This window comes from Zeugodacus cucurbitae, chromosome 3, assembly GCF_028554725.1.
Source record: "Zeugodacus cucurbitae isolate PBARC_wt_2022May chromosome 3, idZeuCucr1.2, whole genome shotgun sequence".
NCBI lineage: Eukaryota > Metazoa > Arthropoda > Insecta > Diptera > Tephritidae > Zeugodacus > Zeugodacus cucurbitae.
In genome coordinates this window covers 39,333,194-39,356,330 of record NC_071668.1, presented here as the reverse complement: position 1 = coordinate 39,356,330, position 23,137 = coordinate 39,333,194, and the positions used below count along the sequence as shown (strand labels likewise).

The 23,137-nt window shown below is 36.9% G+C and overlaps 2 protein-coding genes across 20 annotated transcripts in view; one reads left to right on the top strand and one right to left on the bottom strand.

Moving 5' to 3' along the window:
- Positions 1 to 23,137, bottom strand: part of LOC105220257 (FERM domain-containing protein 3) — a 363,284-nt gene that overhangs the window by 138,822 nt on the left and 201,325 nt on the right. For 4 of the 5 annotated variants that reach the window (XM_054226407.1, XM_054226405.1, XM_054226406.1 and 1 more), the window contains one exon: positions 3,393 to 3,481. In XM_054226407.1, coding sequence (XP_054082382.1) covers positions 3,393 to 3,481 — 89 coding nt within the window. Of the gene's footprint in view, positions 1 to 1,864; positions 2,949 to 3,392; positions 3,482 to 23,137 lie in introns of those variants that run through there. The other variant, XM_054226410.1, reaches the window with a different exon arrangement.
- LOC105220101 (uncharacterized) overlaps positions 1 to 23,137 on the top strand; it is a 271,949-nt gene that overhangs the window by 200,601 nt on the left and 48,211 nt on the right. For 14 of the 15 annotated variants that reach the window (XM_054226391.1, XM_054226386.1, XM_054226404.1 and 11 more), the window contains one exon: positions 1,556 to 1,718. The exons of the other annotated variant lie outside the window; for it this stretch is intronic. Coding sequence is in view for 1 of the 14 variants with exons in the window: in XM_054226386.1 (XP_054082361.1) it covers positions 1,556 to 1,644 (89 nt within the window). In the remaining 13 variants the exon portion in view is untranslated. Of the gene's footprint in view, positions 1 to 1,555; positions 1,719 to 23,137 lie in introns of those variants that run through there. 15 annotated transcript variants of the gene reach the window in all.

The following is a 23,137-nucleotide window of genomic DNA, read 5'->3' as shown; positions in this document are numbered from 1 at the left end:
TTTAACATTTGAATTGTACCAGCTGATGCGAGTTATAAAGTAATAAGTAATAAAACAGAAAAATGGATCTAAACGCAATAATAACTACAAACAATTCTAAAATTTTGCACTTCTTGCGGAAAAAAAGAAATATTTCGTGCTTGCTCTACGAGCATTGAAAAGGAGCAAGTATTATATGCGTATTCTCCGGAAGAAAAGGAATTTCAGACGACACCGTAATCCTGGTCTTTGGTAAGTATTCAACAGTTTGTTTTCAGGGTATAAAGTGTTTTTCAATTCATAGGTGGAAACATCTAAATTTTGGGAAAATGATGTTAAGCGTTTTACGGATGAAAACTTTAAAAATACGTTTCGTGTGAGCCGGGAGACATATTCCCATTTAGTGGATCGTCTTAAAAATGTGCAGAAGGAAAATACGTACTGGCGAAACGCCATAACTTTAAAAAAACGAATCGCTATAGCTTTGTACTCACTAGCTTCTTCCGCTGAGTACAGAACAGTCGGAAGTCTATTTGGAGTCGGACGCACAACAGTAGGAGTTATAGTTCTAGACATTTGCAACGAAATAGTTAAACAGTTTAAAAACGAAGTTTTCGATAGTTATCCTCCGTATGACGCAAAAGTGAATTAGATAGTAGCTGGTTTCAATCAATTGGGATTTCCTCAGTGTTATGGCGCAATCGATGGTTGCCATGTAGAAATCAAGCCTCAAAAAACGAAGCATGTGATTATTTTAACTTTAAAGGATGGTACTCAACGGTTTTATTTGCGTCCGTTGACTATGAATGCAGATTTACATATATTAATGTTGGGATACCAGGACGGAGTAATGACTCCACAATATTTGAGCAATCGGCTTTAAAAAAATGTCACTACGATAGTAATGTATTTAAAAATCATGCTACTGTGATCGAAGGTGTTGAGGTGCCAATACTTCTGATTGGGGATTCAGCATTTAAGTTACAAAAATGTGTCATGAAACCATTTCCATTTTCATCTGAACAACCCGAAAGTGAGAAAGTTTGCGCTCGCTTTAGGCGCATTGGTAGAGGTAAGATAGTCTTATGATTCCAAAATTCCTAATTAATATAAGTGATGTTATCAAAACAGGTTTGGAAGTGAATATAAAAAACGTTAAGATAATTATAAAAGCTTGTTGCATTTTTCATAACGTATGCAACAAGAAATGACACTATTAATCAGCAATGGATTCAACAAGCAAACACAGAAAATATTGCAAGGCAGCCTCATAGAAGCCATACGAACAGATATGAAAGCAGTAGCGGAATTGTAATAAGACAAGCAATTACGGCTTATTTTTTACACAGTACTTAACTTAAATGTTATATTGTTGAATATGTGAATACATTGAAGTACTTAAATTAAGTATTTTTATTTAACATAGACAAAAGAATGTTGTTTGTTTGTTCCATCAAACTTTGAACCTTTTCTTCATTTTCAATAGATTTATTTAAATAATGTTCCATCAACTTTTGCTCTTTTCTAGCCAATTCGAGCAATTCTTCATTATTATCCGTTTTTTTCTTCTTTGCAGACGATGGAGTGGATAGTATCTCATCTGTTTCATCTTCATTTGCCGAAATGTCAGCTGAAGCAAATAATGAATCCGAACCTGTGGAATAAATACATGCATATGTATATAATTTGATTAAAATGTATTTATGTACATAAATAAATCATTTGATATTTTTAACAAACCATTTTCAATGCTCTCGTCCGCCAATTCTTGTGTGAAATTTGACTTATAACCGCCAATTATCTTGTGGACATCCTCGTAGAACTCCCAATTAGATGGGGCACCTCCACTTGGACCAATAGTTAATAGTTAATAGAAACTCCGTGTTCCTTTCCCAGCTGTGTGCACATTTTAGCGTAAATGTGGCTATTTTTGTGAATGCCACGCAATTTTGGGTTAAATTGTGCCCACACTTCAATTATTTTTTTAATTCCAGCGTTTCCAACGTATTTTTTCCTATTTTTTTTCCATGTTTCACTTTTGTTTGGTTTTGAATTTAAATTTGTTTTTTTTTTTATGTCAAAATGACAAAAAACATATGATTACAAGAAAAGAGCTTAAAGCTTTCGGTATGTTCAATGCATTCCATTGTAGTATATTCCACAACACCACATAATTTCAATGGTTTCTAGAACTCTATTGTAATATGGAACACCATTTGCTTTCAAACAAAATTCGGAACACCGGTGATACACATATGGTTTCTGAAGCATACTACAATCGATACTACATGTCTGTCTCAGGTATAAGAGGGGAGGAGTTATGTTCCGTACCCAAATTTAAACAGATCATACTCATATTGTATACACACTATTATAATAATAATACTTAATAATAATAAACACATTTTAATCCCACATTCCAAAACTTCCCACATTCCTATACACATTACACATATCCTAACTTCCATATCCACACTTTCAAATCCCAGGCACTCACTTCCCACAATCCACTTAGCATTTTTTAAGTTACCGACTTACTATGATTGATTCATTCATAGTCAGTCTTAAGATTGGATCAGAATAAAAAATTATAACGAGTAGAATTTCATTTATTTGGTTTTATTTCAAAACTTTGTAGAATCAACCTAAGTTGAGTCCAGAAACTTTAGTCGCCCGAAAACAAACACAAGGAAGGCCGAACGATTTTCTACTAGACTTGCACTTCTGCTCTCTGAGAGTACTCATCAGAAACTCGGCATAAGGGAACTGTGACGGAGTTTCAAGCTTCTTACGTACAGCTTCAATCGAAGCAATTGGATTTCGAAAATGCCAAAAAAATGATGAGGAGTGTCGTCTTGTAGTTGAGTGAAACCCGGCTGCCTATCTCCCAACGTGGCGATCGACTTCAACACCAACGGTATCCTAAGGCAATGGCTCCCGTAGTGAATGAGAACAAGTCGAAATATATCCTGTTATCAAAAAAAAAATAGTCATCGTATTCGTGATAAATTCATTTTAAATAAGTTAAATAAATTTTTAGATATACAATAAATACATATATCAGATATACGGGAATATATTACAAAGAAACAAAGCACAGTACCTACTTTCAAATGTAATATCCTTCAAAATATGATGGCTGCCATACGCCTTTAATACTTACGAACTTAGCATTATCAACTATTTTAATATTATTTGCATTGAATTTTTACTTCAGTGTTTTCTGTTATATATAGTAAAACAATGACGCTAATTATTTTAAAAATATTAAGAGAGTTTTTTAAAAAACCGTCAACAAATCTGTATTACTACCTGTATCTCTTGCTAACATACTGATATATATGTAAACGACATAATCATATTATGTTAATACTATGTGTACATAATTTTAATTAATTGATACAAATACTTACGTAAAAAACAGCATATGTTCAACCGCACACCTCCAAAGATATCTGCATGCGGCACCAGATGTGCATTTAAATCCAATTGTATATTTTTTCTGTGAAAATAATTAAATTATATTTTCGCCAACTAGATACTTGAAAAGAAAAATGCATTTTATTTCAACAAATGTTGCTAAAGAGAGTATTATAGTTTTGTTCACATAACGGTTGTTTGTTACACCCAAAACTAAACGAGTTAGATATAGGGTTATATATAGCAAAGTGATCAGGGTGAAGAGTGGAGTTCAAATCCGAATGTCTGTCTGTCCGTCCTTCCGTCCGTCTGTGCAAGATGTAACTTGAGTAAAAATTAAGATATCTTGATGAAACTTGGCACACTTATTTCTTGGCACCATAGGAAGGTTGCTTTCGAAAATGAGCAAAATCGGACCACTGCCATGCCCACGAAATGGCGAAAACCGAAAACACATAAAGTGCCATAACTAAGCCATAAATAAAGCTATGGAAATAAAATTTTGTATGAAGGATCGCACTATGAAGGGGCATATTTGGATGTAATTTTTTTGGAGAAGTGGGCGTGGTCCCGCCCCTACTAAGTTTTATATACATATCTCGCAAACCAATTAAGCTATATAAACCAAACTTTCTGCAGTCGTTTTATTTTTATAGCCACTTCCTAATACAGTCCAAAAATGAAAGAAATCGGATCATAACCACGCCCACCTCCCATACAAAAGTTAGGTTTAAAATTACTAAAAGTGGGTTAACTCACTAACGAAAAACGTCAGAAACACTAAATTTCACATAAGAAATGGCAGATGGAAGCTGCAATCAGATTTTTTTACAAAATGGAAAATGGGCGTGGCGTCGCCCACTTATGGGTCAAAAACCATATCTCAGGAACTACTCGACCGATTTCAATGAAACTTGGTTTGTAATAGTTACATCCCAATGATATATTGTGAAAATAGGCCAAATCGCTTCACAAGTACGCCTACTTCCTATATACCAGAACTTTGAAGACAATCTGAATCGTTTACTTTACAATATATAAAGTAAGTACTAGTGAAGATATCGGTGCAGAACTTTGCAAAAATACTATGTTAATAGTGTGGCAGCCCCATTCTAAAAATCGCCGAAATCGGACCATAGATTTTTAAGGCCCCATGTATCGAACACGAGGACCTCGGTGCTTCTAACGTAATATTATGGTTTCCAACTATCAATGGACTTTATACAATATATATGACGAATATGTGGGTCAAATTGTGCATTATATAATATAAATAAAGTTAAATAAATAAATTGCGAGAGTATAAAATGTTCGGTTACACCCGAACTTAGCCCTTCCTTACTTGTTAATTTTAGCGTTTGAAAAAAAAAACTTGGTTCTATTGTACATGTTAAATAGTATTAATGGTATTGTTCATTTGAAGCTATAACTTTTACCATTCTTTCTAGCATTTTTGGATTCTATCCTAGAAGAACTGTGCAAGGAGTGCGATTTGGACTATGAGGCGAGTGAGGCAAATTTTCTCAGCCCCTGTTTGGCACATAGTTTTTAACCAGTATAACAACATGAGGTCGAGCTTTGTCGTGATGGAAAACTACAGTACACCTTCTGGTCCCACCAAAACCGGAGTATTAGCTTTGCCTAATCTATATTCGGGTTTGCCCTTGATTTGCCTGTTTGGCCAGGTGAAGGATCCATTTTTCATCACCAGTCACAATCCGATGTAAAAGCGACTTCTTTTTGTAGAATAGCATTTCTAACATGCAATATCATCTTTCAACAACTCTTGGCTTCAATTCACCCAATTGCCTTGTTTTGAATGTATGTGGGTGCTTTTAAATGACCGCTTAGTGACTCCCAAAGATTCTACGAACTTTTCTTTTTCTTTTGTATTGCCTATGATGATACGATGACTTTTGGCTAAGAATTAATAATTAGGAAGAACTTTCCGCAAACACATTTTCAATTTCAGCGAAAAAGATATAGTTTAACATTGAAAAAGATGCACTGAATTTATTTTTTTATTTACCGAAAATATTTCTAAATCTCCCAGACACTATATAGTAATTAATGACAAATGCTTTCCATATAATAATGAGTAGAGTCTGGTAATAACTTTCCCTAGCTCTCATATACCAAATATAAGTTTTTTCCAACTTCAGTATAAACTATTAATATTGAGATATCTTAGCGAAATTAGGTGAACGTATACTTTGTTTTTAATTTACGAAAAACATACCCAATAGTATTATTCAATGTGGACTAAGCAAATAGTCTGCCAAAGTGTGACTAAGCGAATAGCGTTATTATTAATATTATGAAATTTGATACAGGGGACCATCATATAGAGACCGACCGATTAATCGTCCTTGGTATCGGCATCGGTCAGTATCGGCCATATTGGGCCGATTCTTTCAACTGCTTTCGGATTACACTAAAATACATTTTTTTTTTTTACTTTTTTTTAAAGCATACAATTTGAAAATCTCTGTTTACCATATAAAACATAGTGATTCACATTTGACTAAACTAATAATTCATCACGATGATAATTTAAATCTTAATATATAAAAATCACGTGTCACGTTGTTTGTTTTCGATGGACTCCTAAACTACTGAACCGATTTTAATGAAATTTTTAACACTGTGTGCAGTTTGGTCCAAATTGAAAGATAGGATAGTTTATAACTCTCCTTATAGTCGCATTATTTATTTATTGCAAATTATTTGTTTATTATTAGCAAAGAGCTATCCACCAGTTGGTGGCGCTAAGTGCGCTATGTTACAGTAGATGGCGCTATATTTCTTTCTAAATTTTCATGGATTTAGGCTGTCATAACAAAAGCTGCCACTTGCTAAAACATTAAATGAAAATGCGTTATTTGAAGTTTATATTATTTGTGGTAAAGTTATACGAATCTATGACTTCCAATATTCTAAATTTAAGAAAAAATCACATACAATCCGTGAAATAAATAAAGTTATGTACATATGTATGGTCAGACAAATAAGCAATGTTGCCACTCTTTTCCAGTAAATCTTCCTCGAATTTGGGAGATTTCAGAGGAATTTAGGAAATCGCAGAGTTGATTTCTGCATGTATTTCCTAAATACAAAAAACAAAATTTCATTTATTTGCATTTAGGTATAGAATTTTGTATGGCTAATGCCCGGTTTCACAGTCCATACTTAAGTTGTGCCTAAATAAAATCTTAGCTAAGTATTGTTGCAAACTGAGTAGTCGTTTGCGTTTCACAGTCAATGCTTAATTTCTATAAAATTTTATTATGATATATGGCAACGTTATGGGCAACATATGTTTTACAAATGTCATTCATAAAAATATGTTTGAAATATTTAAATTATAACAGACAATACATAAATTTGCGAGGAAAATTATATCAAAAATTGATGAAAACAACAAAAGAACCCCAAATTTCATCACTAGCGAGTCGGAGCACCTATGGGAACTGAAGGAAAAGTATAAGCTGTTATTGAGTGCAAACGAACGGACACTTGCCCTACGCTACGAAAGATGTCGCTGAAAATTCAAAGCAAATTCAAAACAAAAATCAGCTGTTATTTAAGCATTGCTTAAGCCTCCCATTTTCAGTTAAGCATAACCTAAGTATGAACTGTAAAATACTATTTTCCTGTTTTATCTTAAGCACAACATAAGTATGGAGTACATTTGGAGTTAAATTTAGAGCTATATGTGCTATTGCAGTAGATGGCGCTACATGAGAATACATTTATTGACACTTATTTGTGATACTAACGGCTGACGTTGTAAGGTAATTGAATAAGTGCGCTGTATTAGGCTAGATGGCGCTATAGAAGCAGATGCTGTTATATTAAAGTCCAAACGTTTATTTTAGCTAAAATTTATTAAACGTAAAACGTGTGTTTAAAATTTATCAGACTCGGCCACGCTTTGCTTTCTTTTTATTATTTAAAACTCTTTAAACGAATTAAATAAAAGTAAGTATTTTTAACTTGCTTTTCATTTTATTTATTAAATCTTATTTTGAAAAAAAAAAAAAAAAAATCGAACCTCAATAATGCACAGACTACAGTTTCCTATTCGTTTAGCTTTTGCCATGTCCATTAATAAGTCTCAAGGCCAAACAATGTCCATTTGTGGGTTAGATTTGGATAATCCATGTTTTTCCCATGGGCAATTATATGTAGCATGCTCACGTGTGGGAAAACCATCAAATCTATTTGTGTTAGCTCGAGACAGGTTAACCAAAAATATTGTGCACTAATTGGTGCTAAGTTAAATTAAAGTGTTTATAATTCAAAAAAATAAATACTACTATTAAAAATTAAGAATTATCTTTCCTAAGATTATAAAATTAAATGTTACATGTTATCAACTAACAATTTTGTAATTAACTTATTTGTTAAAAACTGGAATATAAAATCAAAAATGAACTATTTTATGAAAATTTGTGCTTATTATCAACTCTACGAAAATTTTCATCAATAATTTTAAAAATTTTGACCTCAAGTTCAAATCTCAATCCCGTGGATTTTTATACCAGATATGTATATACTAAGGTTTCCGTCTTTATTCATAAATAATAATTTCACTGTAGTGAATAGTTTACTACAACACAGCAAATCTAAAAGTGAGGAAATGTTCATTCTGAGAATTCGAATGATTCAAACCGATTTATCGTTTAAGTTCAAAATTTTACAGTTTCATATGTACATACATAGGTATGTATGTGTCATGTTAGCGTGTTGGAGAGCCATCTTCTTTATTTGTTTACACGCTACACAACAAAACAAAGAACGAACTTCGACAAACATATTTATATTGATCAGAGACGTTATTCCCTGAATATATTAACATTCCATACAAATAAATGGCCTTGAACAGAGTTCAAAAAGCGTTTTAACTATTTCAAATAAAAATTGGGCGGGGCGAAGTTCGCCGGGTCAGCTAGTCTTGTATAAATAAATTCAATAATTTTGCATTAACTAAAATTTCTAACTGACGCATTTTATATGCATAACTATTTCTACAGATGACGGTCAAATGACCACTTTTGGAATAAAAGTTATACTATTTTCCAGTATAAGATGAGTGTAAGCTTTCAAAGAGTACGGACGTGTTTAATGCGCTCCGTGAAAACTTTCATAATAAATTAATAATAAAAGCAAAACAAAAAAAATAAAGAACCAATAACTTGTGTATTCGAAATTTTAAATCAAAACACCAAACATAAACAAAACAAATTAGTTTAAAATAACAATAAATAACAAACAACATATAAAAGTGAACAAAACAAACAAATAAAAAAAAAACAAACATGAGCGCTATCGCTGCGCAGCCTCAACAGCAAGGTCGTAGGCATTCTCTGAACGCCTACTTCAGCTTTGTTGAGCCTGCAAAATCTGCTCTCTCAAATAAACAATCAAACGGTGAGAAAGATGAGTCATCGAAGCGCTCAGCCGAGCAGCAGAAGGAATCAGCAGAAACTGAAAAAAACAGCAAGTGCGCAACAACAAATCAGCAGGCAACATCAACCAAGCAGGTATCAGCAAACGAGCGGACAACAATGGAAAAAACAATGCAAGGTGAGCATGTACCGAAGAGAAAAGTACAATCTGTACAGACTGGCATTGACCGCTACGTCAACATAAAAAGGAAATCAAGTCCTATCAAGACAGCGGTTAATGCTAAAAAGTTTCAACCCGCCACGCTTAATACAAATAAGCCTGGAATTTTAAATGGCAACAGATTTGCCATACTAAGCAATGGTTTGGACGACGATGCGAAGGGTACCACCGCAGTCGCGAATGCCAAACCGCCACCAATATATTTGCGTGAGCGTAGCTCAAATGCACTTGTTGATAAACTCAGTGAAATTGTAGGTACCAATTCGTGACTTTGAAAAAAGGCAAAATAGATGCAACTAAAATACAATCCTACTCTGAGAAAAGTTTTATGGATATAGTGAAATTTTTGTCAAATAACAACAAGAATTATTATTCTTATCAACTGAAGAGCTCTAAAGGCCTAGTTGTTGTTGTAAAAGGCATTGAATCCTCGGTAGAATCTAATGATATCAAAGAACCCCTTGAAGAATGCGGCTTTGGAATTAAAAATGTGGTAAATATCTTCAATAGAAATAAAGTACCACAACCAATGTTTAAAATTGAATTGTTGCCAAACTCTAATCCAATAAAAAAGAATGAAACACACCCAATATACAATTTAAAATATTTACTCCATCGTAGAATTACCGTTGAAGAACCTCATAAAAGAAATGGTCCGGTACAATGCACTAACTGCCAAGAGTATGGGCATAACAAATCATATTGCACTCTACGCAGTGTTTGTGTGGTATGTGGTGATTTGCACCCAACATCAAAATGCACTCTTAAAAAAGAGGACACAAATAAAAAATGCAGTAACTGTGGAGGAAATCATACTGCTAACTACAGGGGCTGCCCTGTATATAAAGACTTGAAATCAAACTTGTCACTGGGAATTCAAGCTCGTCGTAACCAAATGTTGAATATCCCTCGTAACGAAAATGTAGTAATTACAGACCAGAGTTCGAAACCTGGTAATTCTAAGGATATTCTTGTCCAGGGAAGATATGCAAATGTGGTCAAAGGCAACGCTGTGCAAATGCAACAACCGCAAAATCCACCAAGTGGAGGTATTGAAAATATGATTCTAAATCTGACTCAATGTATGACACAATTCATGTCTACGATGCAAAACATGATCCAAGATTTGATCAAATCTCAAAATCAAATGTTACAAACCTTATTATCTAAAAAATGAGTATACTAAATATTTGTATATGGAATGCCAACGGTGTAAACCAACACAAACTGGAGTTAATACGATTTCTGACTGAAAAAAACATAGATGTTATGCTGATATCAGAAACTCATTTAAAAAATAAAAACAATTTCTTTATAGCGGGATATAGACTTCATGTTACAAATCATCCAGATGGAAAGGCGCACGGTGGAACAGCAGTATTGGTTAGAAATCGGCTAAACCACCATACTTTAGAACAACATGCTACAGCGCAGCTACAAGCTACAACAATATCATTGGAAAATCGAGGTTCTGACCTCAATCTGACGGCTATATACTGTCCACCTCGTTTTAAAATTACAGACTGCGAATTTAAAGATTTTTTTGGAACGCTAGGTCCAAGATTTCTAGCAGGTGGTGATTATAATGCAAAACACATGTACTGGGGCTCACGTCTTATTAATCCGAAAGGACGACAGCTGTACTACACTATTATAAATAAGCACAATAACCTTGATATAATATCTCCTGGTAAGCCGACATACTGGCCCAGTGATAGAAACAAAATACCAGACTTAATAGATTTTGCTGTAGTCAAAAATATAGATAGATCGCTAATAACAGCAGATCATTCTCCTGTACTAATAAAGTTATGCGAACAGCCCATGATAGTTGAGCCAAAAGTATCTCTAACATCTTTTAAAACTAACTGGTTGAAATATAGAAAATATATCAGTAGCCACATTAATGTCGATTTAAAAATAAGTACAGGAAGAGATATTGATGAAAGCGTAATGGAATTCAATGATGTAATAACAAATGCAGCTGTCTTGGCAACACCTAAAAGAAAAGTTAAGGTTTTTAGAAACATGACTAATAATGAAATAGAAAAGCTTGTAAATGAGAAAAGGCAAGCGAGACGTGAATGGCAGTTAAGTCGTTCCCCTTCAACTCTGCGTCAACTGAAATCGGCTGCACGTAAGTTAAAAAAAGCACTTAAACGCGATGATGAATACAATACTGAAAATTATATCAAGCACCTGTGTCCAAATTCTAGCAAGAAAAACTCCCTTTGGAAAGCCCAAAAGTATTTTAAGCCTCCAGTAGATTCCAAGATGCCTATAAGACAGTCGAATGGTAATTGGGCGCGCAGTAATGAGGAAACGGCAAATTGCTTTGCAAATCACCTAGAAAAGGTATTTCAACCCAATGGTCCAAAAAACAATTTTAAGTTGCCAACTTTGCCCAATATCGCAAACGAGTCAAGCGTGTCTATTAGGACGTCTACTTATGAAATTATCAAGATCCTAAAAGAGCTAAATCCGAAAAAGTCTTCAGGACACGATAATATTACTCCAAAAATGTTAATTGAGTTGCCAAATATTGCTATATCAGTGCTCTCTTTGCTCTTTAATGCAATTCTTGGTTTCGGGTACTATCCAATTTCGTGGAAAAAGTCGCAGATCATCATGATAGATAAACCTGGAAAAGACTTAACACAACCATCTTCCTACAGACCAATAAGTCTCTTACCATGTCTTTCCAAAATATTCGAAAAAGTTTTACTATCAAAAATGTCTCCTTTCCTCCACGAAAATAATAAAATACCAAGCCATCAATTCGGTTTTCGTGCTAAACATGGCACAGTAGAGCAAATGAATAGAATTACAAGCGAAATCAGGAAAGCATTCGAGCACAGAGAGTACTGTTCAGCTATTTTTCTCGATGTAGCTCAGGCGTTCGATAAGGTCTGGCATGAAGGCCTTTTATGGAAAATCAAAAACGTTTTACCTTACGAATTGCATAAAACATTGGAGTCATATTTAAGAAATAGGAAATTTACGGTTAAAGTAGCAGATTTTATATCAGAAGAACGAGCAATAAGGGCCGGTGTACCTCAGGGCAGTGTATTAGGCCCCACTCTGTACATAATATATACAGCAGACATTCCAATAGCTAATAACGTATTGACATCCACTTTTGCGGATGACACAGCCATAGTAAGCCGAAACAAATGCCCCATTAGAGCATCAAGAGTATTAGAGGAGCACTTAACTTGTATCGAAGAATGGCTAGCCAACTGGCGTATAAAAATTAATGAGCAACAACAATGTATTAGTACCCTAAGCGAATGAAGTAACTTATCTTGGGATTCACCTGGATCGAAGGCTTACGTGGCGGAAACATATAGCGAGTAAAGTAACTTGCATGAAGTTAAGAGCAGCAAATTTAAATTGGCTTCTAAACAAAAATTCTAAATTTAGCCTAGACAACAAAGTCCTGTTATACAATGCAATCATAAAACCGATTTGGATGTATGGTATTCAACTGTGGGGTACGACCTGTGCAACCAACATTGATATAATTCAGAGATTCCAATCTAAAATGCTTAGAACAATAACGGGTTCAAAATTGTACATGCGTAATGAAAATATTCATAAGGATCTTGATATTCCTATGGTAAAGAAGGAAATAGAGGACAGCAGAAAGAAATATATTTCTAAACTTCGTGAACATCCAAACCCATTGGCAAACGCCTTGGTACATTCCAATCAAACTCGTTTAAAAAGAAGAGATCTACCTGCCTACTAAAGAGCAACGTTCTGCCAAAAAGCTCAAACACATTCTTGAGCTTACTTAGTTGTAAATAGATTTAAGATTTTAATACTTATTGTTAGGCTTTAAACAAAGCAGATTCAATAAATAAAGAAATATTGAAAAAAAAAATTTCCAGTTGATTGTAAAATTGATTAATACAGAATTTAGCATAAACAATAAACACAAAATAAATATCATATAATAATAAATAATTATTTTTCAAAGTCTCAAAGGCGGTCATTTGACCGCTCTGGTAAGTTTAGTGTTAAATTGAAGGATTTATTTAGCACTGCTAGAAAGATGTATATATGTATGTACATTTTTGTTTAACAGCTTGTTGAGATTTTGAAGGTAATGTCATAAAGCCACTATTATAGAAGCATTCGTAACTAGAAGTGTCTATTTTTAAAAGTTCGCCATAAACAGTATCACGTAATAATCACTTGGTCTATAAGGTGCATGCAAAAGAACCTCCCAAACACGTTTCCGGAGTTTCTATCGAGTCACTATCACTGTGTGACGCCTTTCACAATGCGAGATAGAAATGACGAAAGTTATCTCTTTGATAACAACGGATTCTTTTTACTAGACCTACTATTTTCGAATATTGGCCGTAATGCTTATATTTGTCCTGAAGGAAAAAAGCTATGTATATTGCTGATTTGCTTTGAGAAAAAACGAATAACTTATTTTTTCTATAAATATAATATATCTTACAATAATAATTTATTTAGTTTTGAATATAAATTAAATGAATAACAATTTCATATTTACATATGAACTTAGTTGTTTACTTATTTTGTGATGTTATTTGTATTTGTTTTTCTTTTGTTACTATACAAATTTACTAAATTAAATTGTTGATGAAAGAATCGGCATCGGCATCGGCCAAAAATTTGGTATCGGTCGGAAACTACCATTATATCGTCTACTCATAATTATTTTGGGAAAGTTGACGTTTTATAGAAATTATATGTGAAATAGCTTATCATAAATTACATTAACAAATGACCTTGAATATAATAGCTTGGTGTCGAAAATATTTCCTCTATATATAATGATTTCTGCTATTTTAGTGGTCTTTGTGTTGGATATATGAATAAAATTATGTATTGACTTAGTAAAATACGGTGGGAACAGGGTTTTTAGTATAGTAGTGTCCGATAAATTAGTTTTATAATACATATATAGATAGAAAAAGAGTTATTCGCCTTTTCTAAAAACAAGTTGCTACATCAGCAATATAGCTTTTTTCCTTTAACCCTTTCATGCCCAATGTTGCCTACAGGCCTTAAATAATTGTTGCCTGCGGTTGTGCGTAGGGTTTGGGAGCCACCACATAAAAACGAACATAGAAAAATCGCCAAAAGCCTTGGATGAGACACCCCCTTTTGATGACGACCCCTGCAAACGATTTAAGGATAATGATTTAAGGGCATGCACTTGGAATGTCCGGACCCATAATTTGGAAAGTGCCTCTGCCCAGCTGGTTGATGTCCTAATACGACTAAAGGCTGACATCACCGCCATCCAAGAAGTGCGATGGACGGGACAAGGACGGAAGATGGTGGGTCCTTATGACATCTACTACAGTGGCCATATAAAGGAACGCAAATTTGGTGTTGGATTTGTGGTGGAAGAGACACTCCGTCGCCGAGCCCTGGCATTCACTCCGGTGTATGAACGTCTTGCCAAAATCCGCATCAATGCGAGGTTCTTCAACATATCGCTGATTTGCGCCCACGCCCCAACGGAATAGAAGGACGATGTGACCAAAGATAATTTCAATGAGCGCCTAGAACGCACCTATGAGCGCTGCTCCCGCCACGAAGTCAAAATCGTGCTTGGCGATTTTAACGCAGGGTGGGTAAAGAAGGTGTCTTTGGCACAACAGTCGGGAAATTCAGCCTCCATGACGAAACATTGCCAAACGGTCTAAGGCTGATCGACTTCGCTGGGGCCCGAATTATGGTCGTCTGTAGTACTAGATTCCAGCATAAGAAAATCCATCAAGCTACTTGGCTGTCCCCGGATCAAATCACTCGCAACCAGATCGATCATGTTGTGATAGATGGACGACATGTCTCCTGTGTTTTAGACGTGCGTACGCTCCGAGAACCAAATATAGACTCGGACCATTATCTGGTTGCTGCGAGGATACGCACCCGTCTCTATGCAGCAAAGAACGCCCGTCTACAAACACAAGGAAGGTTCGACGTCGAAAAGCTGCAATCGCAACAGACAGCCGAACGATTTTCTACTCGACTTGCACTCCTGCTCTCTGAGAGCACTCTACAACATCTCGGTATAAGGAACTGTGGAACGGCATCTCATACTCACTGCGTACCGCTGCAGCCGAAACGAAAGAAATTCGAATAGACATTACCCGCCTGAAGAACAACAAAGCAGCGGGGGCCGATAGATTACCGGCAGAGCTATTCAAATACGGCGGCGAAGAACTTATAAGGTGCATGCACTAGCTTCTTTGCAGAATATAGTTGGAAGAAAGCATGCCTGACGATTGGAATTTCAGTGTGCTCTGCCTAATCCATAAAAAGGGAGATCCCACAATCTGCGCCATTTACCGTGGGATAAGCCTTCTGATCATCGCATACAAGGTTCTATCGAGCGTACTGTGTGAAAGACTAAAGCCCACCGTCACCAAGTGATTGGACCTTATCAGTGTGGATTTAGACCTGGAAAATCGTCAACTGACCAAATATTCACCATGCGCCAAATCTTGGAGAAGACCCGTGAAAAGAGGATCGACACACACCACCTTTTTGTCGATGTTAAAGCTGCTTTCGACAGCACGAAAAGAAGCTGCCTTAACGTCGCGATGTCTGAATTTGGTATCCCCGCAAAACTAATACGGCAGTGTAAGTTGACGTTGCGCAACACCGAAAGCTCCGACATGATTGGGAAGGACCTCTCCGAGCCGTTCGACACCAAACGAGGTTTCAGACAAGATAACTCACTATCGTGCGACTTCTTTAACTTGATGCTGGAGAAAATTATAAGAGCTGCAGAGCTAAATAGAGAAGGTACAATCTTCTACGAGAGTGTACAGCTCATGGCGTACGCCGATGATATTGATATCATCGGAAGCAACAAACGCGCCGTTAGTTCTGCTTTTTCCCGCCTGGATAAGGAGTCGAAGCGAATGGGTCTGGAGGTGAATGAGGACAAGACGAAATATCTCCTGTCATCAAACAAACAGTCGGCGCATTCGCGTCTTGGCTCCCACATCACTGTTGACAGTCATAACTTTGAAGTAAAAGATAGTTTCGTATTTCTGGGAACCAGCAATAACAACACGAACAATGTCAGTCTCGAAATCCAGCGCAGAATCACTCTTGCCAACAGGCGCTACTTTGGACTGAGTAGGCAATTGAACAGTAAAGTCCTTGGACGATGTCAACATCAGATGAGACGACACTAGGAGTTTTCGAGAGGAAAATTATGTGCAAGATTTATGGTCCTCAGAACATTGGCAACGGCGAATACCGCAGACGATGGAACGATGATCTGTACGAGTTATACGACGACATTGACATAGTTCAGCGAATAAAAAGACAGCGGATACGCTAAATAAAAAAACTTGATAAATTGTTGAAAAGTAAAATGCGCTTGACAAATAAAATATCTCGTTGTGGATAGTTGTGAAAGTGAATTTGTTGTAATGGAGATATTTTACTTTTGTCGTTATTTTTATACAAAGAGGGAAAATATGAACATATTGATGGCTCGCGTTATTGAGCCGTTGTTATATTAAGAAGTTTATTTTTCCCTTTTTTGTATAAAAAAATGAAGATAATGAGGGTAACTTTAAGGAAATTGTTTTCTACATATTGCATGTGATTACATCTTAGCAAAGTTTTGCCAATAATGAACAAAGTTTAGATTTCGTAATTCCCAAGGGACTTTTCTGAAGCTAAACATAACAGCCAACTAAATCAAAATTGCATTCCAAATATTATATTTTTAAATACAGTATAAGGGACATATGTAAATTAAACAATCGAGCTTTGTTCGAGGAAGTCTCTTGGCATAATTACGAATTAACTTCCCGAAATCGACCGGGATGTCGTGTAGTAGAATCAGGCAAAGGACTGACTGACTATTCTTTATTTTACCATCTTTTGATACATATTCTAATCCTTAAGACTAAACACAAACATTCTTTCATTATTAATATTCTTATAAACATATGTTCCACTTGAGACGCACCGCTGTTAAGGTTTTTTTACATTCTAATGTGTGTGACAAATGTCTACTTGAAAAGGTTTATCTTATAATGTTTAATGGTAACATGTGTGCAACACCCGTGACCATCGATCCTTAATAGTCAATGTGCCAATGGCATTGGACACATTTGTCTATTACAATATATTGATGGTGGTATTAACTTGTACATATGTATATGTATTATATTATGTAGTATTCTATGGCTTTGCGGAGGAGCAAAAGCATGGAGGGATCTGGGATGGAAAAGCGAATAGCCTCTGCCATCCGATTATCAATCAACCTAATTTACGCGAGGTATAACCTTATCATCTAGGAGGCTGGGAGGCTTCAGTCGATATCTCGACATCAGAATCGGAAAAAAGGCTGATAACCGGTCAATCAAACCAAACTTATCAACGAAGCCACAATGAAGAAGGCTCAGTTAAAACAAACACTCATACAAATAACGACCTTTTGCATGAAAAATTGGGCCAGATTCGGAGCATGGTATATTTTATTATTCTGAAATTGGAGTTAACTTATTAACTATTTTGCAACAAATCTTGAAAAGCATGTGAAAACGTACGTTATAGAATAATTCAAATACATTTTTCAATTCCATTCAATATAATTGGACAGAAATCAGCTGTTTCTGTTTACATTATTTTGTTTCCCACACGTGTGGGGAAAAGCTATGCCTACAGAATACCAAAAATTTTCTTACTTGATAAAAATATGAAAACATTTTCAATTATTTTGTTATTTTGTCAAATGCACAGAATAGGGCTGTTAATATTATTATCGTGAGGAATGCTTGATTCAGGCAAATATGAATCAAACTGTTTTATTCGATATGATGCATCGAAACTTGACATCGATAATATGCGATGCATCAAATAAAAACATCGATGCATCGAAGGCATCATAAAATGTATAAAAAATTGCATTAAAAATATTAAAACTGCAAATTGAGTAACATTTATTTGTTTGCTTATGTTTATCAAATACTAGCAGACCCGGCCACACGTTTTTGTGGCTAAGGTATACATTACATTAAGTTGGTCCAATCTTGGCTTCGGCGACGATATTGATTACTGGAGGTTGATTTATGTTACGCAGCATGATTACAACTCACACTACTTGTAATTGCAAAGTACAGGCAATTTTAAATAGTTTGGGATAATTGGCTACGTCATCCTGGTTTGTAGCTGTGTCAACTCTCCTGGACCGAAATTCTAAATTGTCGCATTAAGATCATCGATATATTTTTTTACCACCAATATAGGTCATTCAATCAGTCATTTATGGTTATCATATTGAGGTTTCGTGTCAGGAAAACTTCTCTTTCGAGTCAATGAAGTGACGGAAATCTGTTGGAAATGCTATTAATCCATCGAGGTGTCAACTGCGTCCCTACCATTTCCAACTGATTCTACAATCGTAATTTGATATTGTTGCAAAAACACTCATATGTTAGTTGTAAATTGGCGATTCTTTATGTGTCGGCACAAATTAAATGATTTTAGGCATGCGTTTAGCCCGTCAGTAACAGTTGATCCAGGAATAATTGGAAGAGTCTGGCGTAAATCACCTGCTAACAGAATCCTGGCTTCACCAAAAACGTTCATTGACAATCAAGATCTTTTAAAGTCCTGTGCAGTACCTCCAGCGAGTTCTTGAATATTTGGAAATCTTCGTTATAGCGCTATTTTTGGCGATTTTGCCAACTGGTGTTTCGTTCATTTGCAATTTAGGAGTAATTTCAAGGCCAAATGTGCCGTTTGTTTGCCGTAGGCAGGTGCCAAGTTGCCCCTATTCCCGTTAACCTTGGTGGTGAAAATTAGTGAAATTGGTTCTGGAATTACATCAGCCCTCATATACTATATATGATGATTTTCTGTTGGACTTTATGCCGAATATACAGGTCAAATTATGTGTTATGTTAATAAAATTACATCAATAAATTGCGAGAGTATAAAATGTTCGGTTGGACCCGAACTTAGCCTTTCCTTATTTGTTACAAATTGTTTTGGGGTATCGACACAACCTTATACAATTGAACAATAACAAAAATATTTTAACAAAGCAACAATGACAACCTTCAAAATATTATTTTTTTGTTTTCTCTTTTTATATTTTTCTTGTCAACACAAATAAAATTCTCTTATTATTATCTTCCTCGCAATTTTTCCATATTTACCCACTTTCTAATCTTTTTCTGGCCTTCCACGAATATTTTAAGACTAAAATTAGCCAGATCGGTTTGGCCGTTCTCATTCTTTTGCGGCACAAACGAACAGCAATTCATTTTTATATTATACTAGCAGACCCGGCCACACGTTTTTGCGGCAAGGTATACATTAAATTAAGTTGGTCCAATCTTGGCTTCGGCGACGATATTGATTACTCGAGGTCGATTTATGTTACGCAGCATGATGACAACTCACACTACTTTTAATTGCAAAGTGAGTGTTGATAGTTCAGGCAATTTTAAATAGTTTGGGATAATTGAGTACGTCATCCTGGTTTGTAGCTGTGTCAACTCTCTTGGACCGAAATTCTAAATTGTCGCATTAAGATCATCGATATATTTTTTTACCACCAATTTTATAGGTCAATCAATCAGTCATTTATGGTTATCATATTGAGGTTTCATGTCAGGAAAACTTCTCTTTCGAGTCAATGAAGTGACAGAAATCTGTTGGAAATGCTATTAATCTATCGAGGTGTCAACTGCGACCCTACCATTTCCAACTGATTCTACAATCGCAATTTGATATTGTTGCAAAAACACTCATATGTTAGTTGTTAATTGGCGATTCTTTATGTGTCACCCCAAATTAAATAATTTTACGCATGCGATTAGCCCGTCAGTAACAGTTGATCCAGGAATAATTGGAAGAGTCTGGCGTAAATCACCATAAACGTTCATCGACAATCAAGATCTTTTAAAGCCCTGTGCAGTACCTCCAGCGACTTCTTGAATATTTGGAAAATCTTCGTTATAGCGCTATTTTTGGCGATTCTGCCGACTGGTGTTTCGTTCATTTGCAATTTAGGAGTAATTTCAAGGCCGAATGTGCCGTTTGTTTGCCTACTAACAGGTGCCAGATGCCCCTATTCCCGAAAATTAGTGAAATTGGTTCTGGAATTACATCATACTATATATGATGATTTTCTATTGGACTTTACGCCGAATATATAGGTCAAATTGTGTGTTATGTTTATAAAATTACATCAATAAATTGCGAGAGTATAAAATGTTCGGTTGGACCCGAACTTAGCCTTTCCTTATTTGTTACAAATTGTTTTGGGGTATCGACACAACCTTATACAATTGAACAATAACAAAAATATTTTAACAAAGCAACAATGACAACCTTCAAAATATTATTTTTTTGTTTTCTCTTTTTATATTTTTCTTGTCAACTCGAATAAAATTCTCTTATTATTATCTTCCTCGCAATTCTTCCATATTTACTCACTCTCTAATCTTTTTCTGGCCGAATATTTCAAGACTAAAATTAGCCAGATCGGTTTGGCCGTTCTCGACTTTTTGCGAGACTAACGAACAGCAATTCATGTTTATATTATATTTATGTAACTGGAGGATGGAGTCATATGTAGAAGTTCACGTAAGTGAGGAAAGTTTCTGACTGCCATTCACTTGGGAGTGGCCAGGAACGATTCTTTTACATGTGGCTCAAGCAGCTCACAACTTCCGGTCTTAGACCAAGTATCCTCTGGGTAGCCAACAGACATCCGTCTGGAAGCGAGCTAAAGTGAGAAGGCGAATCCCGCTTATGCGGTTGTGCGTAGGGCTTGGGACCCACCACATAAAAACGAATAACCAGTGAATAAGAAACACAGGCCTCGGATGAGAAACCCCCCTTTTGATGACGACCACGGCAAACGTATAAAGGACTATGATTTAAGGGCATGCACCTGGAATGTCCGGACCCTTAATTGGGAAGGTGCCTCTGCCCAGCTGGTTGATGTCCTCGTAAGAGTAAAGGCTGACATCACCGCAATCCAAGAAATGCGATGGACGGGACAAGGACGGAAGAAGGTGGGTCCTTGTGACATCTACTACAGCGGCCATATAAAGGAGCGCAAATTCGGTGTGGGATTCGTGGTGGGAGAGAGACTCCGTCGTCGAGTCCTGGCATTCACTCCGGTGGATGAACGTCTAGCCACAATCCGCATCAAAGCGAGGTTCTTCAACATATCGCTGATTTGCGCCCACGCCCCGACGGAAGAGAAGGACGATGTGACCAAAGATACCTTCTATGAGCGCCTAGAACGTACCTATGAGCGCTGCCCCCGCCACGATGTCAAAATCGTGCTTGGCGATTTCAACGCTAGGGTGGGTAAAGAAGGTGTCTTTGGCACAACAGTCGGAAAATTCAGCCTCCATGACGAAACATCACCAAACGGTCTGAGGCTGATCGACTTCGCCGGGGCCCGAAATATGGTCATCTGTAGCACTAGATTTCAGCATAAGAAAATCCATCAAGCTACTTGGCTGTCCCCGGATCGAATCACTCGCAACCAGATCGATCATGTTGTGATAGATGGACGACATGTCTCCAGTGTTTTTGATGTGCGTACGCTTCGTGGTCCCAACATCGACTCGGACCACTATCTTGTAGCAGCTAAGATACGCACCCGCCTCTGTGTAGAAAAGCGCACACGTCAACAAACACAAGGAAGGTTCGACATCGAGAAGCTGCAATCACAACCGACAGCCGACCGATTTTCTACTCGACTTGCACTCCTGCTCTCTGAGAGCACTCATCAGCATCTCGGTATAAGGGAGCTGTGGGACGGCATATCAAACTCCTTACGTACAGCTGCAACCGAAACCATTGGCTTTCGGAAAAGCCAAAAAAACAGCTGGTATGATGAGGATTGTCGTCTCGCAGTGGAGAGAAAACAGACTGCCTACCTCGCAATGTTGCGATCGACCGCAACACGAGCGGGATGGGAAAGATACCGAGAGCTGAAGAGGGAAGCGAGACGCATTTTCAGAAAAAGAAAGAAAGAGGCAGAAATGCGTGAGTATGAAGAGCTTGACAAGCTGGCCGACAGGGGTAATGCTCGAAAATTTTACGAAAAGATCCGGCGACTAACTGAAGGTTTCAAGACCGGAGCACACTCCTGTAGGACCCCCAGCGGTGATCTAGTGGTTGATGACCAGAGTATACTGTGTTTGTGGAGGGAACACTTCTCCAGCCTGCTGAATGGCAGTGAAAGTACAACACCAGGAGATGGCGAATCCGATTCCCCAATCGACGACGATGGAACAGATGTTCCATTGCCCGACCGTGAAGAAATTAGAATAGCAATTACCCGCTTGAAGAACAACAAGGCGGCGGGGGCCGATGGATTGCCGGCCGAGCTATTCAAATACGGCGGCGAAGAGCTGATAAGGTGCATGCATCAGCTTCTTTGCGAAATATGGTCGGAAGAAAGCATGCCCGACGATTGGAATCTCAGTGCACTCTGCCCAATCCACAAAAAGGGAGACCCCACAATCTGCGCCAACTATCGTGGGATAAGCCTCCTTAACATCGCTTATAAGGTTCTATCGAGCGTACTGTGTGAAAGACTAAAGCCCACCGTCAACAAACTGATTGGACCTTATCAGTGTGGCTTTAGACCTGGAAAATCAACAACTGACCAGATATTCACCATGCGCCAAATCTTGGAGAAGACCCGTGAAAAAAGGATCGACACACACCATCTATTTGTCGACTTTAAAGCTGCTTTCGACAGCACGAAAAGGAGCTACCTTTATGCCGCGATGTCTGAATTTGGTATCCCCGCAAAACTAATACGGCTGTGTAAGTTGACGTTGAGCAACACCAAAAGCTCCGTCAGGATCGGGAAGGACCTCTCCGAGCCGTTCGATACCAAACGAGGTTTCAGACAAGGTGACTCACTACCGTGCGACTTCTTCAATCTATTGCTGGAAAAAATAATACGAGCTGCAGAACTAAATAGAGAGGGTACAATCTTCTACAAGAGTGTACAGCTCCTGGCGTACGCCGATGATATTGATATCATCGGAAACAACACCCGCGCCGTTAGTTCTGCTTTTTCCCGCCTGGATAAGGAAGC